The 24,872-nt window shown below is 46.3% G+C and overlaps 1 protein-coding gene across 1 annotated transcript in view; it reads right to left on the reverse strand.

The window, feature by feature from the left end:
* Positions 1 to 24,872, reverse strand: part of nelfa (negative elongation factor complex member A) — a 73,621-nt gene that overhangs the window by 2,454 nt on the left and 46,295 nt on the right. The window contains exons 5-10 of the mRNA XM_038793377.1: positions 22,842 to 22,969; positions 20,838 to 20,907; positions 17,033 to 17,121; positions 16,353 to 16,464; positions 5,872 to 6,155; positions 3,791 to 3,890 (exon numbers count right to left, since the gene is read on the reverse strand). Of these exons, the coding sequence (XP_038649305.1) occupies positions 3,791 to 3,890; positions 5,872 to 6,155; positions 16,353 to 16,464; positions 17,033 to 17,121; positions 20,838 to 20,907; positions 22,842 to 22,969 (783 nt within the window). The remainder of the gene's footprint in view (positions 1 to 3,790; positions 3,891 to 5,871; positions 6,156 to 16,352; positions 16,465 to 17,032; positions 17,122 to 20,837; positions 20,908 to 22,841; positions 22,970 to 24,872) is intronic.

Genomic DNA, 24,872 nt, shown 5'->3' on the forward strand with positions numbered 1-24,872 from the left:
AGCTACTTTAAAAATGGAGGCACCGACCGGCTATAAAAATGGGGGCACGCTGCACATGCGTGCCTTCTCATCAGTGCGCATGTCCAGGGCCCAGAGAGAAACACCGCCTCTGCCAGATGTCAGCGCGCTGACCCAGGAGAACGTTTTTAAAATTCAATTCAGTCTTCCTGCATGTGTCTTGAATATGCTCAATGGCTGAGCCTGCAGAACTCTTTGATAGTGAATTTTAGGGATTAAAAAGAGTCACAATACTTTGAATTACGTAATTCCTCCTCATCTATGTCTAAAATCGTCGCATTGTAATTTACAGACTATATCCAGGCTGTAAACCACGCATGAGGAAAACTTACATTCTGCATCTGCTCTGCAGAATCCTGAGAGAATAATGCCTGTTTCAATGAGGTCATTTCTCATTCTTCGCTAATCTAGACTACAGAATATAAACCCAGGCTCACCTCTCGCATTAAAGGTAAGAGAAAATGGTGGGTTGCAAAGTTTGGTTGGCATGGGTACCGAAGGATGGCCGGTTGGTAAAAATGGGTCCCGGGCAAAAAAGTTTGAAAAATACTAACCTAGGTAGGGTCCTGTTTCAGAGGGTTGGTGCAGACTCAGTAGGCCAAATGGCCTCCGTCTGCACTGTAGGAATTCTATGGTACTACAGTGGCTAAACACAGGTTAATTTATTATTTTAGTTTTAACTTTATCGCCAGCAAATATATAAAATCAAATGAATACGACATCATGGGCCCTTGTTCAAATCTTTCCTGACCTTTGCATTCTTATGATCGTCATGATAGTTAAGTGGAGAAGAATGGAATAACAACAATCTTTCTATCTTTTTACTTTTCTCTGCCCACATTTCTGCTTCTAACCCCACCCCTTGCTGTGTATTCACAAGACTCTCTCACCTACCCCTCTCTGATGTTCAGCAATATTTGCTCCATAAAGGACTCAGTTTATCCCTTTACATCCTCACCTCAAACTAATTTTGAGCCCAGCACGATGAGATTTCTTCTGTTGTCGGACACTTTAGGAACTTTCAAGCGGTTATTGGATAGGCACATGGAGCACACCACAATGACAGGAAGTGGGATAGCTTGGTCTTGGTTTCAGACAATGCTCGGCACAACATAGAGGGCCGAAGGGCCTGTTCTGTGCTGTACTGTTCTATGTTCTTCTGGTGCCTCCACCTGTGCTCATTTCTTTGGCCAGGAATACCCCCCCAAACCAGTGAACTTATATCACCCCTCTGAACTTACTGTACTCCAGTCAATCTTTTTTTATTTAAAATTATCCTCTACACTGGGGAGATTAAACGCAGAGAACTCTCACATGGTCCATAAATGTGGCCTTGAGCTTCTGGCTGCTTGCCATTTTCATTCACCACCTTGTTCTCAGACTCACATTACTGTCCTCAGCCTGCTACAGTATTTCGGTAAAGCTGAACACAAGTTCGAGGACCGACACCTCTTCTGATTAGGCATTTTGCACTCTTCTGGACTCACACTGAGTTCAACAATTTCAGACTATGACATTGTAATTTTTGCGTTTTGCCAGGTTTGAATCTTGTTTTTGCTTTCAGAAAGAGTTGTTTACCATTCTGGCGTTTACACTCTGGGCAATTGCTTTGGTGGAATTTTGCACGAGTGTTGGCTGAGATGAAAACTGTTGTGCAGCTCTCCAGCTGCGTTTCTCTTCAGATAATCCAGCATCCTTTGTACAACAAAAAATTGCGGTCCAGCTGTCATGGGTGCAATGGTCTGTGCTTAAAAATGCAACCACACCCCCACCAATGCGGGAACACCCCCTCCAAAAGGTACAGGACAAGAATCTGCCACGCACAAGGGGAATCTCCTCTCCAATGGAGGCCCCCAAGGCTCCCTCAGAGGCTCCTCTAGCAGGTTCCCTTCGACTGCTACACTGTTTTAGAAAGCAGTTCTAAACCTTGTCGACAGAGAATTCTAAATGTGGGGGGAATTATCTGGCGGGGAAACCTGCTAATCAAAAGGGTGCGGACCTTGTTATGTCACCGGTGAAGGATGGGGAAAATCAGAATCTCGTTCTCGTCCGTGTTGTAAAAGTAAAAACGGGGAAATATGTCATTTGAAACATGAAGTCTGGCAATACCTGGATAAGGTACATGAGAAAATGTAGGGCAAAATCTCATGAAGGGGTAATAGCAGCTGCAAAAGAAGGTTTTGAAATGCAGATAGCCTTTATTAAACAGGCGTTAAGAAAACAGCTTGTGACTGTTCACAACAGTCACAGCAGATTGAACTTTTAGTTACATGGAAAAAAGCAATCTTTCACACCTTCTTTGAAGTTAATTATTTTAGTAAGCAGCTAAAAAAGAATTGCTAGGATCTTCAGTTGAATTGGGTGACAAATGTTTAGGTGTGAAATTCTGCTGACACCAGGTGAATATGGGAAGCTGGAGACAACGTGTCCACGGGAACACACGTTAGCCCCAAATTAGAGTCAGAGTTCTGAGCTGGGAGCACTATTTGGTAATAAAGCAACTTTAGAAGCGACAGGAACCAGATGTAACACCCCTCTAGGATCAAAGCACTTTTGAACATCACAAGGGAAACAATGTAATCAGAGTTTGATGAGCTGAAGTCATGCTCAATATGAAAATCGCTTATTGTCACAAGTAGGCTTCAAATTAAGTTACTGTGAAAAGCCCCTAGTCGTCACATTCCGGCACCTGTTCGGGGAGGCTGGTACAGCAATACAAATACATAGTTGTGGTAGAAATAATTCAGATTATAGGTACCTTGTACAGTCAAGAGTAAAATAAAGTTACTTTACGATAATGTCATATAAACTTAATAACTGCTAGAAGGGGAATATAAACCTTAAAAAAAGGGGACAACCAGCACTCATAGCAGCCCTCGGTCACAGAAACCTAGTGGAACAGCAAGTCCATCTGAGGAAGACCAAAAGCTAAAGAAAAGAGCTTATCAAGGTGGACCTGAAGGTTTTTTCAACCAACCAGGCGAATCCAGAAACAAGATCTTTTGACTTTTCTGTAAAGACAGTGATTGCATCTTTTAAAAGAAATAACATAATAAAATAACTAAGTTTTAACCTGAAAGAGTGATTATTACAAAGTCTACTTTGCTTACTTAGCAACGCGGGACCTAGGATTGATGCTACTAAGTGGTAAGTAGATAAAATTCTTCTATGACAATATGGGTTATACCGGGGGATAACTTGAAAATATAGATTGACCCGAATATCACTCACCTAAGTCTGCATAGGAGTCAGGGAGCGAAAATCACTGTTCACCAGTTAGAATGTCTTATTGACCCTTTTTGGTATAGAGGGAATTCTAAGAATAGTGGTGAGTTTTTTTTTTACTTCAGGTGTCCCCCGGTCGTGATCGCGGTGGATACAAATTTGCACCCAATGTCTCTTTATTACAATGATTATCGCTCCCTTTAACTTTGTTCCAAGACATATTTGTCATTTAATTTCTCCCACCCTCCACCTGACTCCAGTCCTTCTTCCTTCTAGTTCCCCTTTCAAAGACATATCATCACATTTCTACCTTCCTTCAGTTCTGAAGAGTCATATTTGACTTGAAACGTCAACTCAGTGTCTCTCTCCACAAGATGCTGCTGGGCCTGCTGAATGCTTCCAACATTTACTGCTTTTTTAAAAAATTGTAGATTTTACCTTTCCTGAAGAATTAAACCCGGGGTGAAGCCCACCAAACCACATTGCAGCAGGAGTCAACACCTACGTGCAAGAGGTGGTGAGGACAGAGAGAAAAGTTTCAACGTACCTCTTGACCCTGCCATAAACCCAAGAATAAGGGCTTTCTCTGGCCGGGTAACCTTGTTGGCAGTCTTGAACATTTCTTGGGCTGCATACATTTGGTCTCTCTGTAACATTCGAATAAAACAAGCATTGGTGAAAATAACTGGAAGGAACTAAAGCACAAGTCAACAAAATAATTAGCAATAAGGAACAAAAAAAATAACCAAGATCCATTCACGTTGTTTTCTATCATCCTGGGAGTCATATGATGCGATATTTGAGTTGTTGACTGATCATCAATCTCAATTAGTCTACAACAGACCCAGACATGATGGGAGGGAACGCAAGGTGGAGAAGTTGGGAATCATAAATACAAAATGTCCAATTTCTTCCTATGTCTTTTAAAAATAAATTTAGATTGCCCAATAATTTTTTCCAATTAAGGGGCAATTTAGTGTGGCCAATCCACCTACTCTGCACATTTTTGGGTTGTGGGGGTGAAACCCACGCAAACACAGGGAGAACGTGCAAACTCCACACGGACAGTGACCCAGAGCCGGGATCGAACCTGGGACTTCAACACCGTGAGGCAGCTGTGCACTAGGCCACCGTGCTGCCCTTGTTCCTATGTTTTAACATCATATCTCAAATTATTTATATTGTGCTTCCAAAAATATAATTTTCTGAAATAAATCCTAAAAAAAAATATCCAATTAAGGGGCAATTTACCTAGTCTGCACGCAGACTTGGGGAGATTGTGGAAACTCCACACACACACTGACCCAGGGCTAGGATCCAACCCAGGTCCTCTGCGCCTTGAGGCTAGCCACTGCACCACGGTGCTGCCCTTGCTTGTGAGTGCGGAAACCCCCACCAGGCCCTGATCTCTCCCAATTGCCTGGAAACAGTTGGCTTCCTGTTTTTGACTTTCTCCAGATGGAAATCAGAAGAAGTAGATGATAACAAGGTCTTGCCATTAAATGTAACAGTATCTAAGCATCCTCAGGATTTCTAGGATTCTCCACCCGTAACCATGCACTCTTTCCTGTTTCCAGGAAACATCCAGGTCAGTAAATTAATTGGGTACTCTAAATTTTTTTTTTGTTTTTTTTTTAAACACCAAGGTAATGTAATACTTCATACAAATGCGTAAAATGCCTTTGCAAAATTCTGTCAATGATTATTCTTCAACTGTCAAACATTTGTTAGGGCCCAGTGATTAGGAATAGTGAAGGAAAGATCAGGGCTTTGGTGGGGGGATAGAAGAGATGCAATTGCAGGAATTGGCTGGAGATTATAGAATCCCTACAGTGCAGGAGGCCATTCAGCCCATCAAGTCTGCACCGACCCTCTGAAGGGGGATCCAACCTCTGCCGATGCCATAACCCTGTAAAACAACCTTTTTAAAAAAAAACACTAAGGGCAATTTATCATGGCCAATCCACCTAACCTACACATCTCTGGACTGTGGGAGGAAACCAGAGCACCCGGAAGAGCACACCGACACGTGGAGAATGTGCAAACTCCGCACACAGACAGTCACCTAAGGCCTGAATCGAACCCTGGTGCTGAGAGGCAGCAGTGCTAACCACCGTGCCACCCTTCAGTGGGGGCTGGAGGTCAGTCAGTCTCAGGAGTGAGAAAAGGCCGTATTCGGCAGAGTGGAGGTCGAAGGTTTGCACGAGGGGCCCCAGGGAATATTCCTACATCCTGTGGCTCACAAGCAGTGCTCTAAAAAAAAAAGCAAATACCATCAAGGGCTGGGGACTCCCATCTCAACTTCACTGCTCAGTTTCCAGGGCTCTGGGAACGGAGCAAATTTCCTCCGAGAGGAAGTAGAATAATTCCTGTGCAATTCATTATTTGACAACCTGGGGCATGCTTTCCAATAATCGATGGAATAAATGCATGTCACGATTACTCGTCACAATTAACAAAGTGGCAAATGCAGCACCGCACAAACGCCTAACAGAACTCTAGGCTGCATGCGACTTCAGGGAGGCTTTAAAAAGGACACATCACAGTTATTCTTACCACTGCAATAACAGCAATATCCTGTCCAGACATTTAATTCATTCAATACCATGAAATGTTCTTTATACTTACTGTGAGTGAAAGACTCTTGCGAGGTTGCTGCAGTGGCTGTGCCTGCTGCTGTTGTGTCTGCTGTTGCTGTTGGGTCTGCTGCGGTGTGGGTGTTGTTGGTGCTGTTGTAGTGACAGCTGCAGTACCTGGGGCAGTGGTGGTTGAGGTAGATGATGTCGTTGAGCTGCTGTTATAAATTGGTGGTCTTTGTTTGAACTGACCAGGTAGACCGGAAGTAGGCGCCGTTGACTCTTCTGGCAGTCTATTCGTCTGTGAAGCCTCCCGGACTGATCCAGCTGTATTAGCTGCATGATCATCCACGGTGGGGAGAAGAGGAGGATGAGGAGAAGGAGAAAAAGAAACCTTAGGTATAACAAAAAGCTGCCATCTCCCAATAATCAAATTGATTATATTCTAATGCAAACTATAGAAAAGAATGTGATCCAAGTACTAATCTCATCAAATAAGCTCCATATAAACAATTTTATTTCCATAATTTCCTCATCCTCATTCTATCTCCCAGAGCTACGGGCTCTTGCACAGAATCTTGCAAAAAAATAAGCCATTTGGCTCAGTTGTTCCATGCTGGTGTTCACTGCAGCACAAATACAGAAGGCACGGCAGAGATTGGGGGGGGGGGGGGGGGGGGGGGGGGGGGAAGGAAGAGAAAGAGAAGGGGGGGGGGGGAGCGTTGTCGCCGTCCACCCATTGCCAGTGGAGCTGTTGTTGGGATTAAAGGGACAGCATCGGCTAGAGATGCAAGAGGACTTGCCGAAGGCGATTGAGGGAGTGGTAGCCCCTCTTTACAGGGCCATGGAGTGCATGGAGAAGCGCCTGGAGTCGCAAGGTGCGACGATCCAAGAAGTGGAAAGGGCGCAGAGTAATTGGGTTGTGGAGTTGGAGGCAGAGGTGGCGATGTTGAAAGCGGTCTACAAGGAGCTTAAAGTAAAGGTGGATGATCAAGAGAATCGGTCCAGGCAGCAGAATTTACACATTGTAGGCCTGCCGGAGGGAACGGGCGCCACGGCGTATGCCTCAAAGATTTGGCGAAGCTGGTGGATGAGGGGGTCGGTGAGAAGGCCCTGGATGTGGACAGGGCACATTGAACACTAAGGCAGAGGCTGAGAGCAAGAGAGCCACCAAGGGCGATGACAGTGAGAATGCACCAATTGCAGAAGGAGCAGATCTTGAGGTGAGCGAGATTGACGAGAGATTGTACTTCGGAAGGCCAGCGGACCAGAATATACCAAGACATTGGTGCTGACCTGGCCAAGCAGCGAGCGGATTTTAATCGGGCCACGGCGGTGCTCCTCTGAAATAAGGTCCGGTTCAGGGCACTGTACCCGGCTAAACCTCAGGTGACTTTGAAGGGGAAGGAATATTATTTTACGATGCCCGAAAAGGCACAAGGTTTTATTAAGGAGTATGATTTGGAGGAGGGTTGATTGGGAGAACATTCCTGATATTTTGATTTCTGAGATGTTTGTATAATGTTTTGTTCTGTTTTCACATGTTGGCCTTAGGCCATAAGACATAGAAGCAGAATTAGGCCATTCGGCCCTTTGCGTCTGCTCTGCCATTCAATCATGACTGATATTTTCTCATCCCCATTCTCCTACCTTCTCCCCATAACCCCTGATTCCCTTATTAATCAAGAACCTATCTATCTCGGTCTTAAAGACACTCAGTGATATGACCTCCACAGCCTTCTATGGTAACGAGTTCCACAGATTCACCACCCGCTGGCTGAAGAAATTCCTCCTTCTGCTCAGTTTTAAAGGATCATCCCTTTAGTCTGAGATTGTGCTCTCTGGTTCTAGATTTCCCTACTCTTGGAAACATCCACTCCACGTCCACTCTATCCAGGCCTCGCAGTATTCTGTATGTTTCAATAAGATCCCCCCCTCTCATCCTTCTAAACTCCAACGAATACAAATCCAGAGTCCTTGTTGGTATTTTACAATGGTTGGGGGTGGGGTCGGAGTCTTGGGTGCCTCTCACCTACTGGTAGAGGGGAGGGGGGGGGGGGGGGGGGGAGTGTGAGAAGAGGGGGTCAGGGTTAGGATCCCTCCAAAGATTAGATGTGGGAAGGCATTATGGGGGCAGTGGCAGTTTTGGGCAATATGGGCGGGGCCTTTGTTTCAGTCTTCAGGCGGGTGTTACCACGCTAGCAAGTATGCTGATGAACAGCAGCAATATGGGAATGGGGGGTGCAGCAGGTAGTTTGGGGGGGGGGGGGGGGGGCACTGGTGACACAGATAATTTATTGGTCAAAGGCAGACAGAGGGGAGCGGGTGGTCTTTTGGGCGAGTTGGACAAGAAAGGAAAATGGTTGACAAAGAGTCATCCAGAGTCTAAACATTAGCTCACTTCTCTTTCCACAGATGCTGTCAGACCTGCTGAGATCATCCAGTATTTACTGCTTTTTTTTCAGATTCCAGCATTCGCAGTAATTTAGTTTTATTTTTTATATTTTTTTATTTAAGATTAGCCAATTCTTTTTCTTCCCCAATTAAGGGGCAGTTTAGCATGGCCAATTCACCTACTCTGCACATCTTTTTGGGTTGTGGGGGTGCGACCCACACAGACTCGGGGAGAATGCGCAAACTCCACACGGACAGTGACCCGGGCCGGGACTGACCCTGGGTCCTTGACGACGTGAGGAAGCAGTGCTAACCACTGCACCACCCGGTAATTTGTTTTTATAAAGGAAAATGGGGCAGGGCAGGTTTGGTGATGGATTGGGCTGGCAGATTAAAATAGTGGTGGTGGGAGGGGAATTCAATTCCAAGTTGAGATTGTGATGGTCAGTGGGGCTTTGGAGAGGACGCTGTTAGTGCTAGTAAATGTTTAAGTGCCTAATTGGGATGATGTGGAGTTTGTTAAGCAGATGGTGGCAGACATCCTGGATCTGGACTCACAAATTAATAATGGGGGGTGATTTCTATTGCCTGTTAGATCCTTGGTTGGACGTTCAAGCCCAAAGACATTGGGTAGGTCAGGAATAGGGAAGGAGCTGTGGGACCAGATTTTATTTGGAGGGTGGGGGGGGGTTAAGATCCTTGGAGTTTAGGCATCCGGGAGAGAGGGACTGTTCCTACTTCTCCCATGTGCATTGGGTGTACTCCCATATAGATTTTCTTTGTGGTGGGCAATTTGATTCTCCCGGGGATTGTGGGGATGGGGTATGGGGTGATTATAGTTTCGGATCATGCGCCACATTTTATGGATCTGAGGCTTGGAGTGGGCCAGGCACAGGGATCCTCGGTGGATGGACTCGGTGCTACCAGTGGACAAAGGGGTTTGTGGAAAGATTAACCAGAATGGGAAGGTTTCACCCTCCTTTTTGGGAGGTGTTGAAGGCGGTGATACAGGGGGAGGTGATCTCGTACAACGTCCATAGAGATAAGGTGAAGAGGACGAAAAGGCAGCGATCAGTGGGTGCAATATTGGAGATACTCTATGGCCCTGACCAGGAAGCTCTTCGTGGGCGGAAGCAGCAAGGGGAATTTGATTTGCTGACGACAAGGAAGGCGGTGGGCCAGTCTTGGAGAGCGAGGGGGGTTCAGCATGAGAATAGGGAGAAGGCCAGCCACCTGTTAACGCATCAACTGAGGCGACAAGTGGCCCTGTGGGGCATAGTACAAGTGTCGCTGGGGGTATAGGAGGTTATGAAGGCAATCGGGTTGATGCAGTCAAGGAAGATGTCAGGTTTCCCAGTTGACGTTTATAAACAGTTTCAGCGGAAGTGGCGCCACATCTCCTGGAGTTGTTTTCCAACTCTTTGGCATGGGCGGAGCTGCCAGCCACGCTGGCTCAGGCATAGTTTTTGTTAATCCCCAAGAAGGATAAGGACGCGGTGGAGTGTGGGTCACATAGGTCCATTTTCCTATTAAACACAGATGTGAAGGTGCTAGCTAAGGTATTGGTGAAGCAGTTGGAGGTGTGTGTGTTGGAGTATCATACGGATTTCGTGAAGGGAGGCAGCTGTTGAGTAATATTAGACATTTATATTATAAACTAATAATATTTAACTAATTTGTCAGGGGGCTGGGAAAACGAGCTGTAGTCCAGAAGCCACTGTTGAGAGTAGTGAGGTACTGAGGAGGGTATCAAGTCGCAGGGGTGCACCGGCAGACTTAAAAGGTGGGTTGAAGTGTGTCTACTTCAATGCAAGGAGCATCTGGAATAAGGTAGGTGAACTTGGAGCATGGATTGGTACTTGGGAGTGCGATGTTGTGGCCATTACGGAGACATGGTTAGAACAGGGTTAGGAATGGTTGTTGGAAGTTCCGGGGTATAGATGTTTCAGTAAGAATAGGGAAGGTGGTAAAAGAGGTGGAGGAGTAGCATTGTTAATTAAGGATAGATTAACGGCTGCAGAAAGACAGTTCGAAGGGGATCTGCCCACTGAGGTAATATGGGCCGAAGTTAGAAATAGGAAAGGAGCGGTCAGATTATTAGGAGTTTTCTATAGGCCCCCAAATAGTAATAGAGAGGTGGAGGAAGAAATTGCAAAACAGCTTATGGATATGTGTGGACTTCTCAGGGTAGTTGTCATGGGTGACTTTAACTTTCCAAATATCGATTCGAACCTCTATAGGTCGAAGAGTTCAGATGGGACAGTATTTGTACAGTGTGTGCAGGAGGGTTTCCTGACACAATATGTGGATAGGCCAACAAGAGGGGGGGGGGGGGGGGGCACATTGGATTTGATACTGGGTAATGAACTGGGCCAAGTGTTAGATTTGTTTGTGGGAGAGCACTTTGGAGAAAGTGATCACAATTCGGTGTCTTCCACTATTGCAATGGAGAGGGATAGGGCCATATGGCAGGGCAAGGTTTATAATTAGGGGATGGGTAATTATGATGCGATTAGGCAAGAATTAGGGAGCATAAGATGGGAACAGAAACTGTCAGGGAAAGGCACAAATGAAAAGTGGAGCTTGTTCAAGGAACAAATACTGTGTGTCCTTGATAGGGTGGTGGTGGATGGAAAATTTTCAGACTGGAGACCAGTTACCAGCGGTGTACCACAGGGTCCTCTGCTATTTGTGATTTTTATCAATGACTTGGAGGAGGGGGCTGAAGGGTGGGTCAGTAAATTTGCTGATGACACCAAGATTGGTGGAGTAGTGGATGAGGTGGAGGCTGTTGTAGGCTGCAAAGAGACATTGATAGGATGCAGAGCTGGGCCGAAAAATGGCAGATGGAGTGTAACCCTGATAAGTGTGAGGTGATTCATTTTGGTAGAAAAAATTTGAATGCGAATTACAGGGTCAACGGCAGAGTTCTGAGGAATGTGGAGGAAGAGAGAGATCTTGGGGTTCATGTCCACAGATGTCTGAAGATTGCCACTCAAGTGAATAGAGCCGTGAAGAAAGCTTATAGTGTGTTGGCAGGGGGCTATTAACAGGGGGCTTGAGTTTAAGAGCCGTGGGGTTATGCTGCAACTATACATGACCCTGGTGAGACCACATTGGGAGTATTGTGTGCAGTTCTGGTCACCTCATTATAGGAAGGATGTGGAAGCATTGGAAAGGGTGCAAAGGAGATTTACCAGGATGCTGCCTGGTTTGCAGGATAGGTCTTATGAGGAAAGGTTGAGGGAGCTAGGGCTTTTCTCTTTGGAGCGGAGGAGGATAAGAGGCGACTTAATAGAGGTTTATAAGATGATGAGGGGGATAGATAGAGTGGACGTTCAGAGACTATTTCCTCGGGTGGATGTAGCTGTTACAAGGGGGCTTAACTATAAGATTCAGGGTGGGAGATATAGGAGGGATGTCCGAGGTAGGTTCTTTACTCAGAGAGTGGTTAGGGTGTGGAATGGACTGCCTCCTGTGATAGTGGAGTCGGACAATTTAGGAACTTTCAAGCGGTTATTGGATAGGCACATGGAGCACACCAGAATGAGAGCTTGACCTTGGTTTCGGACAATGCTCAGCACAACATCGGGGCCGAAGGGCCTGTTCTGTGCTGTACTGTTCTATGTTCTTCTGGTGCCTCCACCTGTGCTCATTTCTTTGGCCAGGAGTACCCCCCAAACCAGTGAACTTACATCACTTATATCCAATAGTCCCCCTACACCTGGATTCCCTCCAGCTCCTACTTTTCTTGATCTTTTGAGAACTGCTATATATGAATGTGGTTATGGTGCCGTCTAAGGGCAGGGTGCTGAAGGTTACTGTGTCTATGGATGCGGAGAAGGCGTTTGATAAGGTAGAGTGGAGGTATTTGTTAAATGTTCTGGGGACGCACGCAAATTCAGGGAGAATGTGCAAACTCCACCTGGACAGTGACCCAGTGCCAGGATCGAACCCGGGTCTTCAGTGCTGAGGCAGTAGTGTTAGCCACTGCGTCCTGTTCTGCCATAAGTGGGTTATTTTCCAAGATAAAGAATAAGAGAGAGAGATATGTGTGTGGGTGTGTGTGTGTGCAAATCATATCCGTATGTTTTGCTCATGTCTAAGATTCGCGGGGTTCCAGGGCCCAATATTATCGAAAACCGTGGAGTGGAGAGGTCACTGGGCCCTCTGGTGATCTTTGGGGTTTCGGAGCTGCCAGAGGGGAACAGGGCCGATGTGTTGGCCTTCTCCACTGATTGTCCAGTGGCAAATTGTACTGGAGTGAAGGTCAGTGGAGCCACCAAGGGTGTCAACGAGGTTGGGGTTGTAGCAGAATTCCTTCAGTTGGAAAAGATTACATTTGCCCGTAGCAGCTCGGAGGGAGAGATTCTGGGCGAGTTGGAAGTTGTTCTTGTTACTGAGGACTTGTTTCTTGCCAGCGGATAGAGGTGAGGTGGGGGGGGGGGGGGTTGTCTGTGTTAAGGGGAGAAAAAGGGGGGGAAATGTCATACTGCAGGGATTGTGTTATATTTTTGAATGATTGTGTTCATGTTTATGTATACTCTGGTTTGAATAAATATATATATTTTTTTAAATGACAAAGGACAGGATTCTCCGACCCCACACCGGGTCAGAGAATCGCTGGGAGGGGCGGCGTGAATCCCGCCCCAACACCGGCTGCCGAATTCTCCGGCGCCGTATTTTTGGCGGGGGCAGGGATCATGCCGCGCCGGTCAGAGGCTGTTGGCAGTGCCCTCCGGCAATTCTCCGGTCCCCGATGGGCCAAGCAGCCGGCCATTTTCAACCAGTCCTGCCGGCGTGGATTAGACCAGGTCCATTATGGCGAGACCTGGCTCTGAGGGCGGCTAGCAAAGTCCTTGGGCGGGGGGGCCATGGTTGCCTGGCCCAGGATCGGGGCCCACCGATCTGTGGGCGGGCCTGTGCCGTGGGGGCTCTTTCCCTCCGCGCCGGCCTCCGTAAAACTCCGCCATGGCCAGCGTGAAGAAGAAACCACCTGTGCATGCGCAGGGATCACGCCAGCGGTTCTGGGAACACGCTGCCGCTCCTCCACATGCGCCAACTTGCACCGGCCAGCAGAGGTGAGCCCCCGAAGGTGCGGAGGATTCCACACCTTCCGGGCGGCCCTACGCCGGAGTGGTTCACGGTGCTGTTTGGCGCCGGTACGGCCCGCCCGCCGGATGCCAGAGAATCCCAGCCAAATTCTCTGACAGCATTTCACATTAAGATAGCCAAAATTAACTACACATTGGCATTGAGGTAGAGCCTGTATTCTCCAACTGCCATGACTTAATTAACCTTAGTTTAATGAAGCTAATCAAAGGATAACTGACATACAACACGATAAATATTTGAACACAGACTGTCAACTCTTTATTAGTGATGTTTCCTTAGTATTGTGTTTATATTGCTGTCCACACAGTGATGAGATAGAGGCAGAAACATAGTAAGAACTAGGAGCAGGAGGAGGCCATCTGGCCCCTCGTGCCTGCTCCGCCATTCAATAAGATCATGGCTGATGCTTTTGTGGACTCGGCCCCACTTACCCGCAACGCTCACCGTAATCCTTAATTCCTTTACTGTTAGAAAATCTATCTACTTTTGGCTTAAAAACATTTAACAAGGTAGCCTCAACTGCTTCAGTGGGCATGGAATTCCACTGATTCACAACCCTTTGGGTGAAGAAGTTCCTCCTCAACTCAGTCCTTAATCTGCTCCCCCTTATTTTGAGGCTATGCCCCCTAGTTGTAGTTTCACACCGCCAGTGGAAACAACCTCCCTGTTTCTATCCCATCTATTCCTTTCATAATTTTATATGTTTTTAGAAGATCCCCGTATATTCTTCTAAATCCAAAAACAACCTCCTTCTAAATGTTGGAAAAACCAAGGAGCTGATCATCTACTTCAGGAAGCGTAGCACGACACACACCCATCTACATCAATGGCTCCGAAGTGGAGATGGTTGATAGCTTTAAGTTCCTGGGAGTCACCATCACCAACAGTCTGTCCTGGTCCACTTACATCGATGCAACAGTCAAGAAAGCCACGATAGAAACAGGCCAGCAACAGCAGCAACCCGGGGGGAGGGAGGGATGTTTTCTACTAAAGGGACGGGCATGGTTGTTCTGTGCCAATGTAGGGCATTGGTTCATTTCCTCTTGTGTACACATGCTGGGGGGGGGGTTTCTGTCCTGTCTGCTGAAGGGACGGGCAGATGTTTTGGGGGAATGGTGGGTGTTGGTTTGTCTCTTCCGCTGTGTGCGCCGGGGGGGGGGGGGGGGGGGAGAGAAGAGGGGGGGGGGGGGGGGGGACTGTTCTTTGTACATTTTATTTTTGTGTCTTTTTGTTGTTGATATTGTGCAAAAATTTGAATAAAAATTATTTTAAAAAAAAAGTCAAGAAAGCCCAACAACGTCTCTACTTCCTACGGAAGCTAAAGAAATTTGGCATGTCGACATCAACTCTTTCAAATTTCTACAGATGTGCCATAGAAAGCATCCTATCCGCCTACATCACAGCTTGGTATGGCAACTGCTCGGCCCAAGATCGTAAGAAATTGCAGAGTGTGGTAAACTCAGCCCAACGCATTACACAAGCTTGCCACCCCCACATTGATTCTGTCTACACCTCCCGCTGCCTCAGGAAGGCAGACAGCATTATCAGAGACCCCTCCCACCCAGGCCTTGCCCTTTTCCAGACCCTTCAATCAGGCATAAGTTACAGAAGTCTGAAGTCCTGCACATCCAGTCATAGGAACAGCTTCTTCCCCACAGCTACTAGACTGCTCAACGACTCCCCCTCGGACTGATCTGTTCCCTATAAGAACACTATTTATGACACCCTATGCTGCTCTCCAATCACTATTTGTTGATGTACCATTTGTCAATGTACTCTGTCGATTATTCCTTTCTCTACTTTGTACGTACTTGGCCGCAGAAAAATACTTTTCACTGTACATCGGTACACGTGACAATAAATATCAATCAATCAATTCCAACGAGTATAGTCCCAGTCCATCAAGTTTCTCCTCATAAGCCAATCCTCTGAACTCCGGAATCAACCTAGGTGAATCTCCTCTGCGCCCCCTCCAGCGCCAGTACGTCCTTTCTCAAGTAAGGAGACCAAAACTGTACACTGTACTCCAGGTGTGGCCTCACCAGCACCCTATACAGCTGCAACATAACCTCCCTGTTTTTAAACTTAATCCCTCTAGCAATGAAGGACAAAATTCCATTTGCCTTCTTAATTACCTGCTGCACCTGCAAATCAACTCATGCACAAGGACACCCAGGTCCCTCTGCACAGCAGCATGCTGCAATTTTTTTACCATTTTAAATACTATCAAAAACTGAGATGGTTCTTCTCAAAGTTGATTACAACAAAGAGACATGCCCTATATTCCAAATGTTTCTGCAGCTTACCTGCTCGTATACCGTAAAAGAGCATGGCATTTTTAAAATGGTAATTCTCAGGATGTAGGCATCACTGGCAAGGTAAGCATTTATTGCCCACCCTTAGTTGTCCTGAATACAACTAAGTGGCTTGTTCGGCCACTTCAAAGTGCAGTTATAAGTCAACAATGTTGGTGTGGGACAGAATGTGTATGCAGCGCAGATGGGGCAAGGACAAATCTGACAGCTTCAAGGCCACTTACACCATTATTTTCTTTAAAAAAAAAAGACAAACTCTAAGTATTTTTAAAACAGGAGTCACATTCACAAACTGAATTTCTTTGAATTCACCATCCGAATTATTATTAATTCAAACCTCCAGATTGCTAGCTCAATAACATGGCTGTGTGTGGGTAGTTTTCTTTTAAATGAGCCTGTATTTCAGCTTCTGCTTTCAATACAGCAAGATATTTTATAATCCACAAAATATGCAGGGCCAAACACTTCAGACAATTAACCACTTATGGGAAAAATTCCATCACTAATATCAATCTTACATTACCAATAAGATTAGACAAGCCTGTGAACAAACGGCTTCAATTACAGTATGCTGCCACAATCAGCCCACTGTGTTCCTTGCGCTATTTGTGAAACAAGTCAGATTTTTCCTGGAAGTTTATGATGAACCCCTCTTGATAAAATAATCAAATCAAACGTCAGCATTTCCTTCAAGTTACTTGGTACTTACCTTGTGGCGTTTCAGAGCTGGGAATGTAGGAAGATGATGGCACCATACTTGGTGTAGCAGGCAAATAACTAGTAGACGGTAGTGCATTATCATTATTCAAAGCACCAAGTTTCTGAGACGAACATAAGGGAATAGGTTAGAAAAAGATCAATCATAGAGTACAAGCATTTCTGAGTAGATGGCTGATTGAGAATGTGAAGCTTAAGGTGATACCGGTGAAATTAAAAAGCAAGACAGGTCACCAAGCCTTCCAACCCTTTAAATTACTCCTCTTTGTAATTCAACAATTTACTAAGCTCTAAATTGTACGGCACAAAGGTTACCAACTTCTAACCGTGCCATACTATCTCACAACAAACAAACTATCCAAAATATTACTCAGCTCCACTCGGTTCCCCCCAAAAAACTCAACACTATTCAAACCCCCAGACTTACTTTAAATATCTTTGAAATAATAGTAAAATTCAGAAGTGATTTTTAAGGTTAGAAGTAATAAAGGTATCCTCATAGCTGAAGTCTGCTAAGCAGTTCCAAACAGCAGGATAGTTATATCCTTAAATCAAATTACCAGTTGATTAAACAAAAATATTCACTGCCCTTAGTCTGTCAATTAATTTTACTTCAACCAAAAAAGTCACAAGTTAGAATGATCTTTGAATTCTGCTGAGAGACCAATTTACCTGTGTAGAAACCAGTCCAACAGCATAATCTGGTGTGACACTATCAACAACTGTTTCTTCTTTGGCAGGTTTTTCTGCAACTTCAGCATCTACATTTAAAAATGAATATTCAGTGAGCATTTTGAATTTTTATCCACTTCTGGAACAACTTAAAATAAAATAATTTCTAAGAGTTCAAAAAAAAATATTGACAACTTCTGAAATTATGTACACTTTGTATCCTGGGATGAGGAAATTGTGAAAAAGTTACCCACGGTTGAAAAGGAAGTTATCCATGAACATCAACAGAATATCATTTACTGATATTTGAGAAGCAGGCGGATAATTCTCAAGTCCCAAATGATGTGCATTTTCCTCGATTATATACGCAGAATGGTAGGTGAAATATGGAGTTTGTTTTTGTTAATTGTGATGGATTTCTGTGACAGTGAACAACAATATCTTTAGTAAAAGTGTAAGCTAACAGGATCCACTCTCACTGTACTTGTTGTTTGTGGGATGTGTATGAATAATTAGAACTACTAAACATTGATGCTTTGTGAAGCAGGCCGAGTTTAAAAAAATAAAGTTAGAGGACTCAATAATTTTTTTCCAATTAAGGGGCAATTTAGTGTGGCCAATTCACCTACCCTGCACAACCTTTTGGGTTGTGGGGGTGAGACCCACGCAGACACGGGGAGAATGTGCAAATTCCACATGGACAGTGACCTGGGGCCGGAATCGAACCCTGATCCTCGGCACCATGAGGCAGCAGTGCTAACCACTGTGTTGCCCTTGAAGCTGGCCGAATTAAGCAAAGGGAATTTATCCATTACTTAAGGAGCATGCTGGTTTAGTCAATGTTCATAGTCTAAATTTACTGGGGAGCTTAAGCCGATCATATAATCACGGTAACTGAATCATTGGGAGCATTAAGATGAACTCAAGTGCATCTTCTTCGCTCCAGGTTATAAATCTTTTTGAAAAAATTTAGAGTCCCAATTAGTTTTTTTCCAAATAAGGGGGGCAATTTAGCATAGACAATCTACCTACCCTGCACATCTTTTGGGTTGTGGGAGTGAGACCCACGCAGACACAGAGAGAATGTGCAAATTCCACATGGACAGTGACCTGGGGCCGGAATCGAACCCTGATCCTCGGCACCATGAGGCAGCAGTGCTAACCACTGTGTTGCCCTTGAAGCTGGCCGAATTAAGCAAAGGGAATTTATCCATTACTTAAGGAGCATGCTGGTTTAGTCAATGTTCATAGTCTAAATTTACTGGGGAGCTTAAGCCGATCATATAATCACGGTAACTGAATCATTGGGAGCATTAAGATGAACTCAAGTGCATCTTCTTCGCTCCAGGTTATAAATCTTTTTGAAAAAATTTAGAGTCCCAATTAGTTTTTTTCCAAATAAGGGGGGCAATTTAGCATAGACAATCTACCTACCCTGCACATCTTTTGGGTTGTGGGAGTGAGACCCACGCAGACACAGAGAGAATGTGCAAACTCCTCACAGACAGTGACCCAGGGCTGGGATCGAACGCGGGTCCTCGACCCCATGAAGCAGCAGTGCTAACCACTGCACCGTGCTGCCATCTTACTTCACTACTGATGTTACAAATTTTAAAATGCACAATCCTTCTACCGAGCAAGACCACATATTTATCTTGTGCCTGATGTCATCAGGGGCTGTTTAGCACAGGGCTAAATCGCTGGCTTTGAAAGCAGACCAAGGCAGGCCAGCAGCACGGTTCAATTCCCGTAATAGCCTCCCTGAACAGGCGCCGGAATATGGTGACTAGGGGCTTTTCACTAACTTCATTTGAAGCCTACTTGTGACAATAAGCGATTTTCATTTCATTTTTTTCATTTCATGCAGTTTCAAAAGTGGCAGCTTGGTGACACAGTGGCTAGCACTGCTGCCTCACAGCACCCAGGACACAGGTCTGATTCTGGCCTTGGGTAACTGTCTGCATGGAGTTTGCACATTCTCACTGTGTCTGCATCGGTTTCCTCCCACAGTCCAAAAATGTGCAGGTTAGGTGGGTTGGCTATGATTAATTGTCCCTTAGTGTCCAAGGTTGGGTGGGGTTATGGGGATTGGGCAGGCGATTGAGCATGGGTAGGGTGCTCTTTTGCAGACTCGATGGGCTGAATGGACTCCGACACTGTATGGCTGTGCGTCACATGCAAGGAATTTGGCATGTGCTTAAATGTTTGTACCATGTATATCACATGTAAAATTTGTCAGAGGAAACTATTTATCATTAGTCTTGGAAGATTTATGCCAACCTACCATTCATTTCAGCTGCACCATCCAGGTACAGAATTAATAAATCAGATAGCATGCTTTGACAAAGGGATGCCAGATTAATTCCAATTGAAGGGAAGGACCACAAGATTTTTAGAAAATGAATGCTGCCAAAACTTCCAAATGTTTTACCCAAATTCAAATATATGGTACAACTAATTACAACTCAAGTTACAGAAGGTCATGCAATGATTACACGGACGTAATGGAAGATCCCAACTTCATGGTGAGGAGGTGGGAAAGAGAGAGAATCACAGAACTAAAGTTGGAAGATGATTGGGGAAAGGTATGAAAGCATGGCAGAAGAGGCTGGTTTTGATAAGGCACTTGAAAGGCCCGAGGCATCATGGGGCAAAAGTGGCTAAGGATTAGAGTCCCTCATTCTGACGATTCTACCACTGGCACGAGAGTAATCAAAGTCAGAGTAGCAGAGGATGGAAATTAACATGTAGTTCTAAAAGTAAACCATAGAATTTACAGTACAGAAGCACAGTGGTTAGCTCAGCTGCTTCACAGCTCCAGGGTCCCAAGTTTAATTCCCGGCTTGGGTAACTGTCTGTGTGGAGTTTGCATGTTCTCCTTGTGTCTGTGTGGGTTTCCTCCAGGTGCTCCGGTTTCCTCCCACAGTCCAAAGATGTGCAGGTTGGGTGGATTGGCCATGCTAAATTCCCCCATAGAGTCCAACGGTTAGGTGGGGTTACGGGGATAGGGTGGAGGTGTGGGCTTAGGTAAGCTGCTCTTTCCAAGGGGCGGTGCAGATTCGATGGGCCTAATGGCCCTTTCATAGAATCTACAGTGAAGGAGGCCATTCGGCCCATCGAGTCTGCACTGGCTCTTGGAAAGAGCACCACTTAAGCACACGCCTCCAACCCATCCCCATAACCCAGTAACCCCATCTAACCACCCGGAGGAAACCCACCCAGACATGGGGATAAAGTGCAAACTCCACACAGTCACCCAAGGCTGGAATTGAACTCGGATTCCTGGAGCGGTGATGCAGCAATGCTAACCACTGTGCCATCATGCTGCCCTATGGCAGAGGTGAAGTGATACAACTCTAATACAAAGCCATGGAGTGATTTGAATCCATCTGGGGACATGAAGCCAGCTGATGAGCAAGTAGCAATTACAAGACAGAATATGAATGATGGACTTGAAGCACGGCTCAGGGTCAAATAGATACCAAAGACACTTGTAACTTTTCATGTGTCTGATTGGAAGTGCTACATTTTGCATGAAATAATCAAACAATTTTTTAAAAAGCCAAAGTGTGCTATTCTCCTGGGATAGGTCAACAGGGCATTTTATCATTCAGTCATCATCATTTACAATCCCTGCTGGCAGACACGCAATGCCATACCCCAGACATCTGTATAAGACTGAAACAATGAGGGAAGACAGGAAAATGCAGCTCAGACTGGGAAACAAACTTTGCTTCCCTCTCAGGTCTCTCACAACTCAGTTACAAACCAACAGTACTTTTCAGAAAAGTCAGATTTTACTAACCCAATGTCTTCCTTCTCCTTTTTGCTTCCCGACCAGCACCTACCATATCCAGCTCAGATATGTCCAGCAACTAGAACAGAGGAGGATAATGTTAATATTGCAGTTAGATTTCGGAATCTGGTCCTGACAGTACATCCAAAAGCACACTGATATTCTTTCCCAAATTCAGAAAATCACTTTCTACATCGTTCAAGTGATAGAACTGCTCATATTGAAAATGAAAATGAAATGAAAATCGCTTATTGTCACGAGTAGGCTTCAATGAAGTTACTGTGAAAAGCCCCTAGTCGCCACATTCCGCCGCCTGTCCGGGGAGGCTGGTACGGGAATCGAACCGTGCTGCTGGCCTGCTTGGTCTGCTTTAAAAGCCAGCGATTTAGCCGAGTGAGCTAAACCAGCCTATTTGTTAGCAAGCAGTGAACTCAACCAAGTAACAAGTGAGAAGAATCTCTCTTTTACCCACCTCCCAATTTATGCATGGCTACAATTCAACAAACCAACAGTAATGAGTTATCATGCATTTACTAGTTGAATGACTGAAATTTGTACATTAAGTTTAAAAAAAATGAAGAATGCAACTTTGTAGAATACGACTTCTTCAGACATACAGACAGATGAATGCACATTAAGTTGGCACTGATACGCTTAGAGGTTTCAAATAAATGCTCTACTTTGTAGTAAGGACACCAAAATAAAATTAAGATTCTACCCACGACAAAATAAATGTTTTGTCATATGTAGAAACCTAGTAGCTCAACGTGGGGAAGAGTGAGCTGTTTGTACTGCACCTGGGGGACCAGGAGAGGGAGATAGGAGAACTCCCGTTGAAAAGGGCGGAGAGGAGCTTTAGATATCTTGGGGTCCAGATAGCTAGGAGCTGGGGGCCCTGCATAGGCTAAACTTTCCGAGGCTGGTGGAACAGATGGAGGAGGAGTTCAGGAGGTGGGACGCGCTGCCACTCTCTTTGGCGGGTAGGGTCCAGTCAGTTGAAGGTGCTGCATAGGGCGCACATGACTGGGGCCAGGATGAGCCGGTTCTTTGGGGGAGAGGACAGGTGTGGGAGGTGTTTGGGAGGCCAGGCGAACCACACCCACATGTTCTGGGCGTGTCCGGCATTGGAGGGGTTTTGGAAGGGGGTGGCGGGGACTTTGTCCAAGGTGGTCAGTTCCAGGGTGGAGCCAGGCTGGGGGCTCGCCATCTTTGGGGTAGCATCGGAGCCAGGAGGCGAGAGAGGCCGGTACCCTGGCCTTTGCGTCTCTAGTAGCCCGGCGTAGGATTCTCTTACAGTGGAGGGACGTAAAGCCCCCGAGCCCGGAGGCCTGGATTAATGACATGGCCGGGTTCATCAGGCTGGAGAAAGTTAAGTTTGCCCTGAGGGGGTCGGTACAAGGGTTCTTCCGGCGGTGGCAGCCCTTTCTCGATTTTCTGGCGGAGGGTTAGAGGGTGGTTAATCTCAGCAGCAACCCGGGGGGGGGGGGGGGGGGGGGGATTGGATTACTTTGTATTGGGGGGGGGGGGATTTCTCTTTCTGTTTATTTCTACACCTTGTTTACTTTATTGTTGGGAGAAAATTTGTTGTTGAAAAATTTTAATAAAAATTATTTCAATTAAAAAAAAGAAACCTAGTAGCTGTTGGGGGGGGGGGGGGGGGGGGAGAATTAATGGGGTGAAAGTAGGGGCTGAAGCACAAAAAGAAAATCAATGTTTTTTAAAAATACGATAGCAAAGCCCAAATACTTTAAACCATTTTGACTGCAAGGAAAAAAAAACACATGCCCCGAGCACATGGTTGGGATTTTTCAAATAGAAATGAAAATTGCAATTCTTCCAGTTGCTCAAAATGGATTCCTCCAGAAATAACTAAACCATTACATGGAATGGTCCACACTATGATTGCTTCACACTAAATAAAGCCATATCCGGATCATACGCCAAAACGTCAAACCCATTAACAGAGACTTCAAACGGTTAAAACGTACAAATTCTGCAACAAACTAAACTCACCTTTACGCCTCTCTCCTTGCGCATAGGTGTCCGAACGGCCATTGGCGTTCTGTTTGTTGATGGACTGAACACACTGGGCGTAGTGGGACTCCGGAAGGGAGCTTGCTTTGGAATCCCTTTGAGAGGAGCTGCATAGCCAAATAGTTGTTATAAATACATGAAGCCATAAGTTCATCTTTAGAAAAAAAAATAGCCTTTTTAGCTTAACTATTAAAGCGCAAAGCAAAGCATATTTTCCAAGGGTGAAATGTTAAAACAATTACTCAACACAAGGTAATTAGTTTAAAACTTTTTCATTTTTCATCTACCGTTTTGTCAAGTCAGATTACTGAATTGAAGATAATTGAACTTTATTCCAGTAACTATTAGTACATACTACGTTAATGGGGTCTTTAGGGACTTTTATGGGGAACTGTACCGGTGTGGTGGTGGTGGTGGGGGGAATGGGGCGCTTCTTGGACAAGCTGCGATTTCCGAGGGTGGAGGAGAGGCAGGCGAAGGGACTGGGGGCGCCGTTTGAGCTGGAGGAGGTGGCCAAAGGGACAGGGAGCATGCAGTCGGGGAAGGCGCCGGGGCCGGATGGGTTTCCGGTCGAATTTTATAAAAGGTATGCGGACCTGTTGGGCCCCCTGTTGGTCCGGACTTTTAACGAGGCAAGGGAGGGGGGGGGGGGGGCTTTGCCCCCAACTATGTCACGGGCGCTGATTTCCCTGATCCTGAAGCGGGACAAGGACCCTCTGCAGTGTGGGTCATATAGGCTGATCTCGCTGCTAAATGTAGATGCCAAGCTGCTGGCAAAGATCTTAGCCACAAGAATAGAGGATGGTGTGCCAGGGGTTATCCATGAGGACCAGACGGGGTTTGTGAAGGGAAGGCAGTTGAATACTAACGTACGAAGGCTCCTCAACGTTATTATGATGCCAGCTGTGGAAGGGGAGGCGGAGATAGTGGTGGCATTAGATGCGGAGAAGGCTTTTGATAGGGTTGAGTGGGGGTATCTGTGGGAGGTGTTGGAAAGGTTTGGGTTTGGGGAGGGGATGGTCCGTTGGGCGAGGTTGCTTTATGCGGCCCCGATGGCGAGTGTAGCCATGAATAGGAGGAGGTCGGAGTACTTTCGGCTGTACCGGGGGACGAGACAGGAGTGTCCCCTGTCCCCCTTGCTCTTTGCATTGGCAATTGAGCCCCTGCCCATGGCGTTGAGGGAGTCAGGGAACTGGAGGGGCCTGGTGCGGGGTGGGGAGGAGCATAGAGTGTCGCTTTATGCGGACGACCTGTTGCTGTATGTGGCGGACCCGGTTGGGGGGGGGGGGGGGGGGGGGGGGGGGGAATGCCGGAGGTGATGAGGATTCTCAGCGAATTTGGGGGCTTCTCTGGGTATAAGCTGAACCTGGGCAAGAGCGAGTTGTTCGTGGTGCACCCGGGGGATCAGGAGGGGGGGATTGGTAGGCTCCCACTGAAGCAGGCAGGGAAGAGCTTCAGGTACCTAGGAGTCCAGGTGGCTGGGAGCTGGGGGGCCCTGCACAAGCTCAACCTCACAAGGTTGGTGGAGCAGATGGAGGAAGAGTTCAAAAGGTGGGATATGTTACCGCTGTGATTGGCGGGGAGGGTGCAGTCCGTTAAGATGACGGTGCTCCCGAGGCTTTTGTTTCTGTTCCAGTGCCTTCCAATCCTTATCCCGAATGCCTTTTTTAGGAGAGTTAACAGGAGTATTACGGGATTTGTGTGGGCGTATGGGACTCCGAGGGTGAGAAGGGTGTTCTTGGAACAGGACAGGGATAGGGGGGGGCTGGCACTGCCCAACCTCTGTGGGTACTATTGGGCTGCCAACGCAGCGATGGTGTGTAAGTGGGTAATGGACGGGGAAGGGGCAGCATGGAAGAGGATGGAGATGGCGTCCTGTGTGGGCACGAGCTTGGAGGCGCTGGTAACGGAGCCGTTGCCGCTCCCTCCAACGAGGTATACCACGAGCCCGGTGGTGGCGGCTACCCTCAAAATTTAGGGGCAATGGAGACGGCATAGGGGAGAGGTGGG

Source organism: Scyliorhinus canicula, chromosome 3 (genome assembly GCF_902713615.1).
Source record: "Scyliorhinus canicula chromosome 3, sScyCan1.1, whole genome shotgun sequence".
NCBI classification, from domain to species: domain Eukaryota; kingdom Metazoa; phylum Chordata; class Chondrichthyes; order Carcharhiniformes; family Scyliorhinidae; genus Scyliorhinus; species Scyliorhinus canicula.